This window comes from Gambusia affinis, linkage group LG13 (genome assembly GCF_019740435.1).
Source record: "Gambusia affinis linkage group LG13, SWU_Gaff_1.0, whole genome shotgun sequence".
NCBI classification, from domain to species: Eukaryota; Metazoa; Chordata; class Actinopteri; order Cyprinodontiformes; family Poeciliidae; genus Gambusia; species Gambusia affinis.
This window is the reverse complement of record NC_057880.1, coordinates 14,089,858-14,105,381: the sequence shown is the minus strand read 5'-3', so window position 1 is coordinate 14,105,381 and position 15,524 is coordinate 14,089,858. Positions and strand designations below refer to the sequence as shown.

Below are 15,524 nucleotides of genomic sequence, written 5' to 3'. Positions count from 1 at the left end.
GTGGACTGATTAGACTGAAATGGCCCTTTTTTGGAAGGTGTACTTTCATAAAAATAACAGCGTCTGCCGATCAGTTCATGATCAGTTCATCAGCTCAAGCGCAGTATGGAGCATCACAATGATCCAAAGCACACCAGTAACTCCACCTCTGAATAGTTAAAAAAACCGCAATTGAATAATTTGTACTGCTATAATCTATGTTGGAGATTAAATCCAACTGAGATCCTTTACAGAAGATATTTATGCTTAAAAACTCTCCAAAACAAAAGAAAACTGTAAGGCAACAATTACTTTTTCACATCACTGCACATAAACATCTCCTTTCCCAACCACCATGATTATTTTGTGTGTAGAACAAGATCTTGGTTGTGTTGTCATTTCACTCCATTTATTTTCACTACACTTTTGTCTCAAAACTTTCCCATGTACTTTTTTTTTTTCCCCCAGGTCTGCTGCCACGCTGTGGTTTTAAGAGTTTTTCATTTAGACTAGATCGATGGTGGGGTAAAGTGTCTCTATAGTCTCAAGGAAAATGTGATTGATTTCGCTCAGATGTTTGGAGTTGAGAATAAGGGCTGGTGGGGATGCTCAGGGCAGCAGGTCAGTCCTGAAAATGTAATAGTTCTGATGTGTGGAGCGTGTTTCTGTGGTAAGAAGTGGACAATAGGTCTATTTAACACAAGTCTTGGTTCACGAGGCCGGTTGTGTGCAGCCTTACAGGGAATGATTTGATTGAAGATCAGGCCACGGCTGCATGAAACCTGCTGATCAGCCTTGGTAGCAATAGATAATGATTAGTAGCCGAAAGCACGACACCGAACCCCTCTGGGTTACACCGTCCGTTTGTCAATATGGTGACAGTTCACTGGACTGAAGAGATTTATGTCTTTAGCTCAGACAGACAACAATTATGTCTTTGTTGCGCCCTCAGCTGTGTCCTGTACCTGCGCTCCTCTTACTTCGTTACATTAAAGGAGAAAGCGTAATGATGTGGGCAGACACAGGTCAGAGATCAGCAGAGATTATGGGCTTCAAATAGGCAGCGTAGCCTCTGACTGTACACACGTGTACAAACACAAACACCCTGTGCCAGCCACTCTGTCAGGTGGCCTGGAGTGTGAGCTAATACCTGAGTTCACCTGAGGAAGTACGCAAACTTGTTTTTCCACTAATCATTAGCCAGGCCTTGATTAACAACACATTGCAGCGTTGGGGAAAGCTCATAAGGATTGTTCCGCAAATTTCCAAACAACTAAAAACACATCAAAGATAATTTCAGTAATCTTTCCGTTAACATTTAAAAACAATTCATGTTGACTTTATTTTATATTTTATCAGGCGTTTGGCAGAAGATGTTACACTGCTTATAAAGTTGCTACTACAAAGAATAAAACGGTGTTTCTCTTAAGTGCATAATTTTATTGGCATTACATCTTCATTCAATCACTCAGTAGGTTTGGTCTTTGCAATGTAAAGCTCTTTAAATGTATTAACTGCATATGGTGGAAAACTACTAATCGGTTAAAAAGAAGAAAACACACATTTTTAATTTTAGCGTCCAAGTTTAGTTATTTGATCTGTGTGTTGGTAAGCACATTGTATGCTCAAAGCTCAATATCTCCAAATCTTGAATGACAAACAGTCTTTCTTGGTTGAAAAACAAATTTCAAAACACACTTGGCGATGAGAACAGGAGAGAGGGCAGGATTTTAAAGCTTCGTGCCAGAGACTGCAGCTCAGACATTTTGAATACCTCTGGAGAAAAGTATGAGGAAGCTGGATGAGGTTCCAAACAGGAAGAAAGCAAATGCCTCAGCAGGGACGCACTGTACTCTCACAGGGCTTGTTTCTCTCTCGGCTTGTAGTCCTTGTGATCTCCTGATTCTGTTCTGCTTCTCACATTTTTGTGTTGACACACTTTGGCGTCGCCTCTAATGTAGTAAAATGGCTGTGACTGTACTGTGGTTATCCAAGTGATGCAAATTACATTTCAACTTCCCCTGCTAAATGTTTCTGGAATTAGCTTCTGGTGGCAAAAATGCTGTCAGGTTTGTTGCAGGCTTTCCAAACTGGTTATGCTGGCGGACAGATGCACAACACCTTGGATGACAAAGCAAGAATTGTTGATTTTTATCTTTAATGATGTCAACTTGTTTGCTGTTAGCACACAGTCTGCATTCCTGTGCAGAAATGTTTGTCTTTATTTTCTCAGCTCTTACACTTAAAGTGGAGGTGTAGGGATTTCATTGGAATTTTTTTTCCCTCCTACATTAAAAATAAAGAAAAATCTCTATCAGAATAATAATTTCTCATCTGTTCATGTCAAACACCAATTCTTCACACAAGCACCAACATGGTCCATTTCCCCAAGCTGATTTTTATTTATTTTTCCCCCCCTTTACTTCAATAGGTATGCAGTATGCGTAGGATGAGAGTCTGTAGTTCATCATCTAAATAAAGCGGCCTACCCATAAGCATAAAAAAGGCCTCCGCTGGAGATGCTAATTGCACCTCCTCTGTGCTTTAATCCGTTGCTCCTTCCACCTCCTCCTCTGTGGTAAATGACCTATTTTTATCTGCCTTTGTTCACTTTCTTTTAATCTTGTGGCGCTTTGGCCAGATCAGGCCGGGCTGCAAATAAAGCATCATCCTGCTTGCTCTCTTCACTTTCTAGCATGTGTAGGCGCATGTGTGATAAAGGCGATCCCATCTGAATGCCACTGCAATCTCCCACTGCAATCTCCACCTTCGCCGTTTGTTTGCTCTTTGCTCCGCAGAGAGGTGCTCCCTGTCGCAACACGCAGAGACGGCGACGCTCCCTCATACATAACTCGGAGGGAAATGAGGGCTCAGGAAATCGACTGATTTGTCTTGTGGCTGTTTGTTTTTGATCCGTTTATCAATGAGGCCTCTGTGGAGACGTCGGTCATTAGAGCAGTATTTAACGTCTTCTGTTTCTTTTGAGACGTGTGACCGTCTTGCACGGCCAGCAGCTGGTCCGTGTCACAGTATTCGCAGATCTTATCAATTTTCTGTTTAAGAAAATGGTTTGACAGAGATTATACGCTGCACTGATGAATCATTTTCCGTCCATTTAACGGTTTATTGATAGTTACAGCATTGTCAGAGCCCGACTCGCATGCGGACGAGTGCGTCACGTCTACAATCCTATCAGACTGTCATCTGCACTGAAGTGAGAGAATTAAGCATGCCTCTTTAATCCCTGAACCGTGATGTCCTCAGTAGTCTGGATTTTGGACTTGGAAACATCTTCAAAGACAAAATTGATGATACCCTTAAATGAAAAACCCTCAGATGTCACTGTAGTAAGTAGTTGTGTATATAGATTTTAAACTTGGAGAAACGTGGATCGAAAGAATATCATTAAAAACTAATGAATTTGGCCTGGACATGTGATGGTCGCCTTAACATTCTGTTGCACAAGCCTTTAAAGCAGACCTGGGCATTTTAAGGCCCGCGGGCCAGATATGGCCCGTTGGGCATCCCTGTCCGGCCCGCGTCCCCCCAGTCAAAACAAAACACCGTATTTTCGTGTGCATGCGACACAGCTGTCTTTTATTTTGAAAGGGCTTGACGCACCGTTTATGAATGCACGTACGTAAATGCTAACGCACAGCAACAGGTGATGCTAGCAGCCGAATACACGATCCCCACAAAATGTCATCTCACGGTAAAAAAAGAAAAGTTGATTCCGAATTCTGCATTTTTAACAAGGCATGGACAGCGAAATATTTCTTTATTGAAGTCAAAGGCAAGGCCGTGTGTTTAGTTTGTGGTGCGCAGGTGGCTGTGTTAAAGGAATATAATATCCACCGTCACTATGTGACCAAACAGAAGAGATACAAGAACTTTTCAGAGAAAGAGCATGTCACTGAGTCGTCTGTACTCGTAGCCAAGTTGCAAGCTCAACAAACACTTTTTACAAAACGCCTGGCATCTAGAGGAGCTGCAGTCAAGGCAAGTTTTGTCATATCCCACAAGATTGCTAGGAAGAGCAAACCTTTCTCTGACGGAGAGTATATTAAGCAGTGCTAATATTTCCTGAGAATAAAGACGCTTTTGAGAACATCTCCCTCTCCCGCCGCAAACGTAACGAGAAGGATTGAGGACATCGCGACGAACCTGGTGCTGCAACTGAAAGACAGCGTGAATGATTTTGAGTACCGGTATTTTTCCCTGCTTTGGATGAGAGCTGTGACATACGGGACACTGCCCAGCTGCTCATCTTCGTGCGGGATCAATGCAGAATTTAGCATCACGGAGGAGGTACACACACATGCTTGTTCCTCGCCATGTGTGTGTACCTCTTTAAGTTTCTGCTGTATTTAAAGTACTTTGTGGTACTTTTTTCCCATTCATTTGCATCTGATTGGAGGTACTTTTGTGTTAGTCCTTCAAGTTGCAGCACTGCAGGTTCGTCAGGCTTTTTCCAACACTTAAAACCATTTATTGCTCATATATGCAGTTGATCAGTTGATTAATATAACACACACCATTTAAATTGTGGCGAGATTGAAAAGTTAAAAATAAATTCAGATGTGATGACGATATTTTTTTTAACTACTAATTTGTTAATTCTCACTTCAGCCAAACCACAAATTGTTAATTTTTATTAATATTTACTGAATATTCTTCTTAATAAAAGAATATGATTTAAATATTTTATTACAACAAGAGGTATGAGAAAATGAATAATGAGTAAAGATTAAATTTGAGTCATTGCTGGATCGGCCCTCCAACATATTACAGATTTTTCATGCGGCCCCCTGAAGAAATTAATTGCCCACCCCTGCTTTAAAGCAGTCATTACTGTTATCAACATGCATCCCGGATAATGTGGACGTGTCGGTCTGGCATTAAAATGTCACCTGACCACTTTATGTGGAGATAAAGCCAATGCCTGGGTTGTCAGCAGGGCCGCTGGGGTCCCTGTAACACCGCAGACGCTTTCTGTCATTTGACTGCATTGCTGTTCAGATATAAACATGCATGCGTTTCATCAGAGTCACAACTGTATGAAGTTATGTCAGCCATAGACTTTTATAGTCTTAAATTGGTTACTTAACAGATGTGATATGAGAGAGAAAAAAAACCGTCATGTTAACCCATAACACAACAGGGCAGAAGCACATTAAAAGCTGCACAAATGTGACTTGGCATTCCAGATGCTTTGTGCTTTGAAAGAGTAATGATATAACGAGCAGACTGCAGCAGATTTAGCCGGGTCCAGAATCAACAGTATAAAAAATTTTGAGAGAAAGGCATCAACCCCCCCCCCCGAATCCACGTATCAATAAATCACAACCGTTGAAAGAAACATTATCGCTGAGGATAAAGACGGTTTTTATCTCGAAGATTCCTTCAAATGAATACTTCATTTCAGATAGCTGCTTAGCGGCTCTCATTTTGACAACTGTTGTTTCTTGTTGTTATGTATTTCTCCCCCCCCACTGAGTCATCCAGGTAAGGCTCTTTGAAAATCTCTGTGTTCAAAGTGGCAAAGCAATGCAGACACAAGTGTCTCAGGCTCTGGAGGCAGTCTGGAGGAAACATTCCTTAATTCAGCTTTGTGTGTTTGCATCTGTATTTAACACTATCCACAGACAATTAGATCACTTAGGATGCATGTTGGCCCAGATATAAACTGGGCCTGACTGTGTGTCCTGGTCCTGTATGTTTTGGTCATTGTACTGTAGAAGGAAACATGATGTGTGACTGAGCTTACAGACAGTAGGCAGCACATTTTGCTCCAGAATACTTCGATGGTCTTCAGAGTTTATTGTCCCCTCCACAGATTCAACTGGAAGCCTGCTTCATGTTTCACTCTAGGGCCATTAGGTGAAGATGGGGCTGTGATTGGTCAAAAACCTCCAGTTTTGTCTCGTATAGCCAGAGGACAGTATCCTAAAAGCTTTTTCACCTGCCATCATGCATTTTGGCCAATTACAACATTTTTCCTTTCTGATTTGCTGTCCAGACTGTTGTTCCCCTTTTGTGTCTATTAAGTCCACTAAGTCCACTTTGGCTTAAACTAAAAAAAGATGCAATATGACGCTAATAAACTTTGATCCTGGAGTTTCCCTCTGATTTCTTGTTATTGGTTCTCTTGTTACCATTATTATTATTATCAATTTATTCAATTTGCCATCAATTTTCCTCTTGCGTCCATGCAGGTAGGTTACTCAGCTGTAGTTACAGGAACATGCAGCTCTGTAGAGATGGTCTTGCATCCTTTCCCTTCAACAAACTAGTCAGTAATTTGGTTTCTCAGCTCCTGAGACGGCACTCTCCTTGGCTTTCCGTGGTCTAACATGTTAAGTGTGCCATAAACCAAAATGCCAGACCACACAAGTAGAGTGACTGATGGCAAGATTTAGTTTTTGGTTTTGGTTTTTTGGAGCAAAAAAAAAAAAAGTCAGGTTTTCAAAATAACAAGCTTGTCAAATCAGTCTCTAAATGCTTCAAAGCACTGGGTAAAAACATTGTACATGGTGAAATTTTGATATTAATGTAAAACAAATATTGAGTTTGAGCCACAGAATTGATGTAAATCATAAATATGCATCGCATTTCAGATGTAATCCAGATTAAGGAATATTCACTGAAAGTGTTTACTGAATCACACAAGTCTTGTTTAATCTTAGTCATATGAGGCATGCATTTGCTTCAGCGGGTTTTGTGACGGTATATTCACACTTGATGAGCTCTACAGAAAGCGTGCAAGTGAAGAGTCAGGCTAAGCAGACATGCTACATGTTGGCACATCTTCTTCAGCAGGAGTGATTCATGGCATTTCTTCAGTTTCAATGTCAGGTTTCACTGGCAGAAACATTCCAGAGTTAAACATGTCTTTATTATTATTTTTTATTTATTTATTTAATTTTTTTTTAATGACGGAAAAATGTTTTAGACTTCTTTCAGCCTTCTGCCCAGCAGTGTGAAGCAACAGGTATTGGATTGGCAGTGCTGCATCAGTCAATACATCCAGAAAAAACTCCAATCAGTCCAATAATTTCTGACATGTTTAAAAAAAAAAAAAAAAAGCAAAAAAACTTTGAATTGTGAAAATTGTAGCCCGGTAGTCTATGTTTAAAATGCACCCGGCATATTTGAGTCTACCTTTTTTTTTTTTTTTTTTTTGGATCGTTCTCATTTCGATTCCTTGCCCTCTGCCTTCTTTATGTCAGCTGACTTTCTTCCAGTTATGTGTTGACCGTATATGTTTGGTTTCTCACAGGATTTGTCACTGTGAAGGAGATGACGAGAGTCCTCTGATCACACCGTGCCACTGCACCGGGAGTCTGCGCTTCGTCCACCAGGGCTGTCTGCAGCAGTGGATCAAGAGCTCAGACACCCGCTGCTGTGAGCTCTGCAAATATGAGTTCATCATGGAGACAAAGCTCAAACCACTGCGCAAGGTGCGACTGACTGACTGTATTTGCACTTATTTAAGGAAGAACCAACTGAACCTCACTCCATTTCTTTGATAAATTCACTCAGGATTCTGTTCTGGCTCCGTTTCCAAATGTTCTTACTAATTTGGCAAGCCATGAAGCTGAAAACCCGTCTCCAATCTGTCACACAGATAACACAACCATGACTGTGTGCTTTGAAGCAGGGCACTGTAAGGGAGGAAAATGATTCATTTGAAATGGCTCAGAGGAAGCATACATCTTTGAGAGGCTGTTATCAATTGCTGTGGCCTGAAGATAGCTGGACACTCTAATTAAAATTCTTCCACCCCTCATTAACTGCACAAAAGGCCTTAAACAAATGCTGCTCTTCTAATAGCTCCTCAACCTCATGGGTGAATGTTGACGTTTTTCACACAAGCGTGCAGATCACGACAAAATGGGAATGATGGTCACGGCGTGAGGTGTCTTTTAACTGAGGATTTAGGTCGTGCTGCGACACGCTTTTAATGAAATATACCCTGCAATTGGGCAATTTCATGACTGGAGTAATGGATTTGGGCGTTTTGAAAAAGCACAGCAGATATTTACAGCAATAATCTGATTGCACTTACGTTTTGTTTTTTTTTTGTTTTTGTTTTTTTTTTTATTGCTAGGCTCTTTTCCAGCATTGTTAACAGAGCTGCCTGGCAAACAGCTGGCTGCTCCCCAGTATTCTGGGTTGCAGCGTGCCACTTTTCTTTCTGCATCTTATTAACCTCAACTAGAAATGCCGTAGCTCAGGTCTTCCTCTCAGCAGCTGAATGTATTGATCGCCAAAAAGTGCCAAGTTTAAAAGAATGCATCTGCTTTCTGTCTGCATATTATTTTCCATCTGCTGCAGTGGGAGAAACTTCAGATGACGGCAAGCGAGAGAAGGAAGATCATGTGCTCAGTCACCTTCCACGTCATCGCAATCACCTGTGTGGTTTGGTCGCTCTACGTCCTCATTGACAGAACAGCGGAGGAAATTAAAAGCGGTAAGCAGAGTTGCAGATATACACACACACACACACACACGCGCCCACATAAAACTACACACACTACAGACTTACCATAATCTTCAATAAAGCTCTGTGTTAGATCATGCACTGTGTTGAATGAACCATTCAGTAGCGATTTTCCATAATCTAAAGATTATGACTAAAGATAACATAAAAGTCTCCCTTGTGGTCAGAGTTGTGTGTAATTCATGTGCAGAATCACAGCAGAGATAAACATCTTTTTAATGGTGATTCAAATCACATTTATTCATGTTTATTTTGAGGCTCGTGAAGGAAAAATGCTTAAGTGTTTAGGCAGAGTGCTGTTCAGATGTTTTGTTTGTAAGGGCAGTTCATCGTGAGTTTGGGTGAAGGGAAGAAACTGAGTCAGCAAAACATCCTCACAAGGACAAATGTGGCATGACTTGTGAGCATGTGGTTCTCAGCATTCATTACGCACCATCTGTGTGTGCCAGGGAAAATTACATCCTTCGCCGTGACACATGCATGTGCATTACCGAAGTTGAACGAAGCAGCCGACCAACTATTCAGCCTACAACAAATGTAACAATTCATGTGGAAAAAGCAAAACAAAAACGTTTTGAGGAGGACGGGGGTCATTTTGATAGCTGCTGTTAGCTTTTAGTTTAGCACTGGCTAAAATCTGGCAACAGACAGCCTCTGTAAATAAAAAGAATAAATATTTCTTATGGACATCATTTTATCTAAAGCTTGCTTTTGTATAAAACTGTATAAACTAGCTGAGTGAAATGTTTGGGTTTTTTTTGCCTCATTTATTTTTGGCCCACAATAACCACTTACCTCACCAAAATAGTGTCAAAATGAAGGGACTTTACTGTTGTTTAAACCTTAAGAAAATATACAAGTTTGTTGAAGAAGTTGGTTGAAGTCCTTTTTCGTTTTTCTTGACTTGCTTACCAAACAAGTGAAAAATGTATCTGTACATTTTGATAACCAACATTAACTGCAAATCATTGTAACATGGAGTAATTGAAATTTAATTAATTCATTAAAATTTGCCACAATTAAAAATTATGTCTAATTAGGTTAGCACCTGTCAGTAAGTGTAAAGTAGGCTTTTACAGTAGTAAAGAAAGCTTTTTAAGAGTAGCCATCTCCTTGTCTTTTAGTCTTTGCTCTTTTCTTCAGAATATGCACAGATACGATTGTGGTAACGTCTCAGCTAAAACATTTCTCTGAAAAAATTTCTTTAAACTTTTTTTATTAATTTCTTGATTTTTTATTTTTTTTATTTATTTATTTTTTTTAAAAAGGTTGCTAGCTTTTTCCTATAACAATAAACCTGAATTTCTCTAGGGACAGGAAAATTTTGCAAAATGAAGTGAAATGGGTTTTTGCAATTGTTTGAAATCAAATAAAGTAACAGGTCAGGACCTCCTTTACATGTTTGATATGCTGGTTCCTGCATTCATTCTGAGCAAATAGACAGCAGCACTCTGCTTAATTGACAGCACCATCAGGACTTAAAACGTAAATGGATGCAATAATGCAGAGCCATTATGGATTTGGCCGGCTGTACGTCTCCCGTTACTCATCGCTCCATACAGCCTTTCTGAGACGGTGTGCAGATGGAGCAGCAGGCTGTTTGTTAAGCTTGACCTGATGAATCAGAAATGTCCAAGTCTCTGAGGACTGTCGGGTTCAGTCACCATGGTGATGTACAGTAATTTCTCATCAGCTCTGCTCCTCCGCTGCTGATTTTATGCTTTAATTTGCTCAAAGCTGTGATGACCAATCTGATATGTCTGCATAGTTCAGCACCCTAAAACATTTGCTCATAATTTTAATTGATGCAACAGGTTTTTGCCTGATGAAACACTCTCTCAAATGTTACCACTGTACTGTCTGACCTAATATTAATTTTGGAAATCTGTTCTTGTGTTTTGTAATACGTGACCCTCTCTTTACTCATGCAGCCCGAAGAATCCCAGGTAAACATTTCCACTTTGGCCTGCTGACTTTCAGAGTGTGTTTTTTGGTTTTCCCCCCTTCCCGTCAACTTTTTGTCAGTTATATCCAATTCTTTTCCAACTACACTTTACACCCTGTCCCTCCTCTTTCTACCCTTTCCTGTCTTAATTTTAGGGTAAGCAACATCTCTCAGTAGCAGAATCCAGACAAAGTCGAAGAACACACAGATTTATCTCCTGTGTTATACATTGTGACTAGAGGTTTTCATTAGAGCATAGGAACGTTATTTCACTCAATAGTTCTCTTTATTCACAAATTTTCCTCAAGCAAGGTTTATATTAAAGTGCCTGACATTTCTTTTCAGCTTGAATCGTGCAGTTATCATGCTTGCCTTCTTACAGCGGGTGAAGTCAGACATTGGGTGAAGTCAGACACTTGGCTGTTCAACAATATTAAATTATTGCTTTTGATTTAATCTGTCTTAGTGGTTGACTGAAACTCAAATCTGTCGAAACCTTATAGTAAAATAAAAGTATGTATAATATCTCCTGTAGATTTTATTATTTGTTTTATTATTATTTGTTGTAAGATTTTACTAGTTTTTTATAACTCAGCAACTTGCATATATTTTCCTTAGATGTTTGCAACTATAATGCAAAGCAAATGTATTGATTACTCTTGGTTTTGTTCAATTTAACTTTTTGTCAGAATGCAACCGCAAACTTCAATACATGTTTTGGATACAATATGACAAACCAACGCAATGTAGTTTTTACATTTTATGCTTTTACATTTTATACAAAGAAAAATCTGAGGTGTGGCTTTTATATATATAACAATAACAGCTGTTAGTCTTTTGGGGGTATGTATTAAACATCTTTGCACATCCACATTTACTCTTTTCTTCTTTGCAGAATAGTTTAAACTCAACCAGTAGAGCGTTTGTGTATATCGGTTTTCGATCATTTACACAGATTGTTGATTAAATATAGCCCAGAGCCACTTTTAACCAGTCAGCTCTGACCTACTTTGTCCTACTGGAAGGTGAACCTCCACCCTGTTCTTGAATCTTCGGCAGCCTCAGCAAGGTTTTGTTCTATGCTTGCCTTGTGTTTTGCTCCATATGTCTCCCCATTTTGCTGACCAGTCCTCCCCACAGCATGATGCTGCCGTCATGTTTTAATGTCTGAATGGTGTGCTCAGGATGTTGGATTTCCATTTTGCTCATTTGTGTCTCTTAGACAGTTTAGTTTTGGCCTCATCTACGCAGGCTGACTTGTCACAAACTACAGAGGTTTTTTTCTAATCCCTCCACATTTGTAGAGTGACTTATTGATGGTTATGCTCTTCATACTTGATCTGGAGACCTTTGCAGCTCCCTCAGAGTACCTTGAGCCTATTGGCATCTACTCATTAATGTACTTTCTCTGAGAACACACACAGGGAAGTAGTATATATTGATGCAAACGCTGTTGGATAACATAAGGCTTTTATTTAGAGATTAAAAAAGGAGCTGACTATGTATACATGACACCCTTTCTAGACTTTCTTTTCTAAAAAATGTTCTGCTTTCTAATTTGTTGGTTTTCATTTGACATGTGAAAGGTTGTTTAGTGAGGCTCCCTTTAAGCTTGAATTAAATAATATAGTTCTGCTTTGTGCTTGACTTGTGTACATGATTCCCCTTTTTTTTTTTTTTCCCCCGTCTGGTTCTCTCATCCTCAGGTATCCTGGAATGGCCTTTCTGGACCAAGCTGGTGGTGGTGGCCATCGGCTTCACGGGCGGATTGGTTTTTATGTACGTCCAGTGCAAGGTCTACATCCATCTATGGAAGAGACTCAAGGCCTACAACCGTGTCATATACGTGCAGAACCGGCCGGACACGTGTAAAAAGTTGGTGCTGGAGAAGCCTCCGCTCATGGAGCCGAGCCTGGAGAGCAAGGAGGCGCTGGCCCCCACCCAGTCGGACACAAACTCCTCCCAGTACACAGAGACAGAAGAATACAGTATGGAGGTCCTCCACGTCTGACACGGAGTTCATTTCATAAGCCTCCCCCCACCCCCACACTTGTGCTTGCAGAAACAGGCGGGAGGGAAGAGTAGCGCTCGACGTTCCCCTGCCTCTGATGGTAGACCTGACCCGCTGTCCTCTCCTGATTCCACCTGCACTCTCCATTCGCACTCTGACCTTTCCTTACCCAGGACCGGACTGTTTGTACTGACTTCTATAAATGTCACACAAGGCCTGGAGCTTGGCACTCTACACGCACTGTTCACGTTCCCCGTCGGTTGAGCAGATCAGAGACACAAAGAGTCATCCTCAATGTTTTCGGAGTTGGTTTTTACCTCCTGTAAGTGTTGGATCAGTACACCACCATACATCTCTGGAGCGTTCCACATACTGCCATCTCTGCACCGGTTCAATTCTGACCGGGCCTCGGAAATGCATTAAAGCACTTTTTTGTTTTTCTTGAAGATCTACAACAACTCCTCTCCTCCCTTTTAATTCTCCTCCCTTTTTATTCTTGAATAATCTAAATCTTCTTTTGCTTTGTTCCTTGGGAAGAGCACAGAGAAACTTTTTCCTCAAATGCACATACTCCTATAGACTTCACTTTGATGGCAAAAAAAGGAACTGAGGTGGGTAAAAGGAGGGAAACCTGCTGAAGGAAATGGAATGGGTTAACACCCCATTCCTCTGCCCCCAACACATGAACTTTTTGAAGGCTTTGAGAATGTAATCTTTTCTAAAAATGATTAAAAACATAAATAAAATTAAAAAAAAATATTTTTTTTACTAGTAACTGGACATTGCAAGAATAATTTCCATGTCTTGAGAAGGTAATGTTAGCCTGCAGGCGTATAACAGCATTACTTTTTCTTTTTGTTGTTTTTGGGGTTTAATATCTTGTGAATGACACAGTATTTACAGCGTGATATTCCATGTGCAGTTTTTAATGTGAGCTGATGTGTTTGCTTAGTCAGGAGACATTACCACTTCATGCCTTGAGAAATGAACAGCTCACTGTTTTCAGTTTCCTATTTTCGTTGCTTCCACAGTGCAGCCCAGAATTAATTAAACCTTCACAGCCTGCTCTGATTAGGAATCCCAACAGATTGTTAATGTGGCTTTTTAACATTTGCCTCATTTTCGCCTCTGCAGGACAGGGCAAAAAGATTCCACCCATATCCGTTTTTTACAGAGAGTTTTTAGAGGACTGGAGAAAATGGATAAATTGCTGTTGAGTTGTTTCCAGACACTCACATGCTCCATTTTGTCTTTTTTAGTATTATGTCACCAGACAGACAGCATTAAGCCTATGATTTCTTGGGGGGGGGGGGTTTTCCATCACATTACATCCAGCTACATGTTATTTGGTATAAAGGTCATCCTTACTTTTACACTCTATTTTCCTCTGAAACGATCTTTACCTTGGCAGCCTGTGTTGGAAACGGAGTGTTAATAATGATCTGGCTGTGTCGCCACCTGCTGGGGCGCAGCTGAAATTGCACTGTGAAACAGGCAGCAGTTTATTTCTCTAGGCTCCGTTTTTCATTTGTGGAAACTCTGCAATGCACGATTTTACAGCCATTCAAACAACAAAGAACATTTTTAAAAACTGTCACTGATGCCAGTGTGCTATCTGTGACCAATAAGGATGAGTTACTGCTCTGCAGCAGCAATAATTTAGAAGCACAGTTTTTTTTTTGTTTCGTTTTGTTTTTTTTGTGTGTGAGAAAGCATACTGTATTTATGTACAAGCCCATGGTGATTTAAGATCTGTTTAAATTGAAAGCATGAGCCAGGGGAGCTGTCACCACCGTAATCAGGTTTGATTAAGAACCAGACGCTTCTCAGAATCTTCAATACCCAAAAGGCTCAGTGCAATTAGACAGATTTAAGAAAGTGCAATTAAGTTGGGGGTTTTTTTCTGTTGTTGTTCTTTTACTCTAAAGTAAAGGTGTTTAAAGGTCAGAGTGTCCTCTGGGCGGAAAACTAAATTCTTTATTTTTGTGCTTGTATTTATTTTTATCAGAAATAGGGTAAACTTCGTCCATTTAAACCCACCCTTCTACTACCAGTTTTTACGCAACTTGCATCTATCCTCTGTCCCTTTTATTTTTTTTCTCCAGGCATCTACAAGAGAAAATCTTTTTGGCACTTGCGTTTTGCACAGTTTTTCATTTAGTGATTTTTTTTTTGTTTTTTTCTCTCTCTCTCTCTCTCTCCTTTTAAACTCAGTTGTTAGAACTTGTTTTAAATATGCAACCAGAGCTAAAAGCCACAACCTTTAACTTTTAGAAATGAAATCACCTCGGACTTAAGCTGCAGTTTCCCTGAGATAGAAGATTAAACGTCAACTTTGTGGTCTCCATTTACTTTTAACTCACAGGAGCTGGCTCCTTTCAAAAAATTGATCGTTTTAATGCAAATTTCTCTTTGATAGTCATTTGCTTTTGGCTTAAATTGATTCAGTTTGTCAGATAAGCATGAGAAGCCAGAGGTTTTATTATTGCCACTTGATAAATTTCTAGCCTATTGTTCATAATTCATGCCTGGGAAACTGAGCTTCATTCTTACTCTTTCAACCTGAATATTTGACTCTGAGCTCTCTTGTGTTTTCCTTTGATGTTTTCTTTTGTTTGTTTGTTTGTTTTTTGTTTTTTTTTTCATAAAACTGGATCATGTCTGAGACTAGTGGAACTTGCATAAAAAGCTCCATTTGTTTACTACTGACTGGACTTGAACATATATGACTGTTTTCCTCTCCTGTCTTATATCATTCCACATGTTTTTGTCTGTGAATTTGCTTTTTGAGATAGTAACTGTAAAGAGTTTGGTAAAAGTGTGTAAGTTTTTAAGAGAAATCTTGATGTGTTTTCAGTTGATTTCCAATGTTTGAACAAATATGTAGAATTAAAAAGAGCAACCAAATAAAAATTCAGATGGGTTTTTTTCACCTGTGTGTTTTTCATTGTTCCTGTAAAGCTAACAGAGACTCGTACAAATGCTAGAAAGGGTTACAATTTCACTTCATTTAGGTTTTTCAGTCAGAATTCAGCTAAATATATAAAGTTGGATTATATGCATGTAGTTCTTAATTAGCCCTTAGG

The 15,524-nt window shown here is 39.8% G+C and overlaps 1 protein-coding gene across 4 annotated transcripts in view; it reads left to right on the top strand.

Moving 5' to 3' along the window:
* The window catches only part of march8 (membrane-associated ring finger (C3HC4) 8), an 81,847-nt gene extending 66,477 nt beyond the window's left edge, over positions 1 to 15,370 (top strand). For 3 of the 4 annotated variants that reach the window (XM_044137517.1, XM_044137513.1, XM_044137515.1), the window contains exons 6-9: positions 7,259 to 7,439; positions 8,317 to 8,452; positions 10,414 to 10,428; positions 12,134 to 15,370. In XM_044137517.1, the coding sequence (XP_043993452.1) occupies positions 7,259 to 7,439; positions 8,317 to 8,452; positions 10,414 to 10,428; positions 12,134 to 12,438 (637 nt within the window). In that variant the 3' untranslated portion in view covers positions 12,439 to 15,370. The remainder of the gene's footprint in view (positions 1 to 7,258; positions 7,440 to 8,316; positions 8,453 to 10,413; positions 10,429 to 12,133) is intronic. The other variant, XM_044137516.1, reaches the window with a different exon arrangement.
* The last annotated feature ends 154 nt before the right edge of the window (positions 15,371 to 15,524 follow it).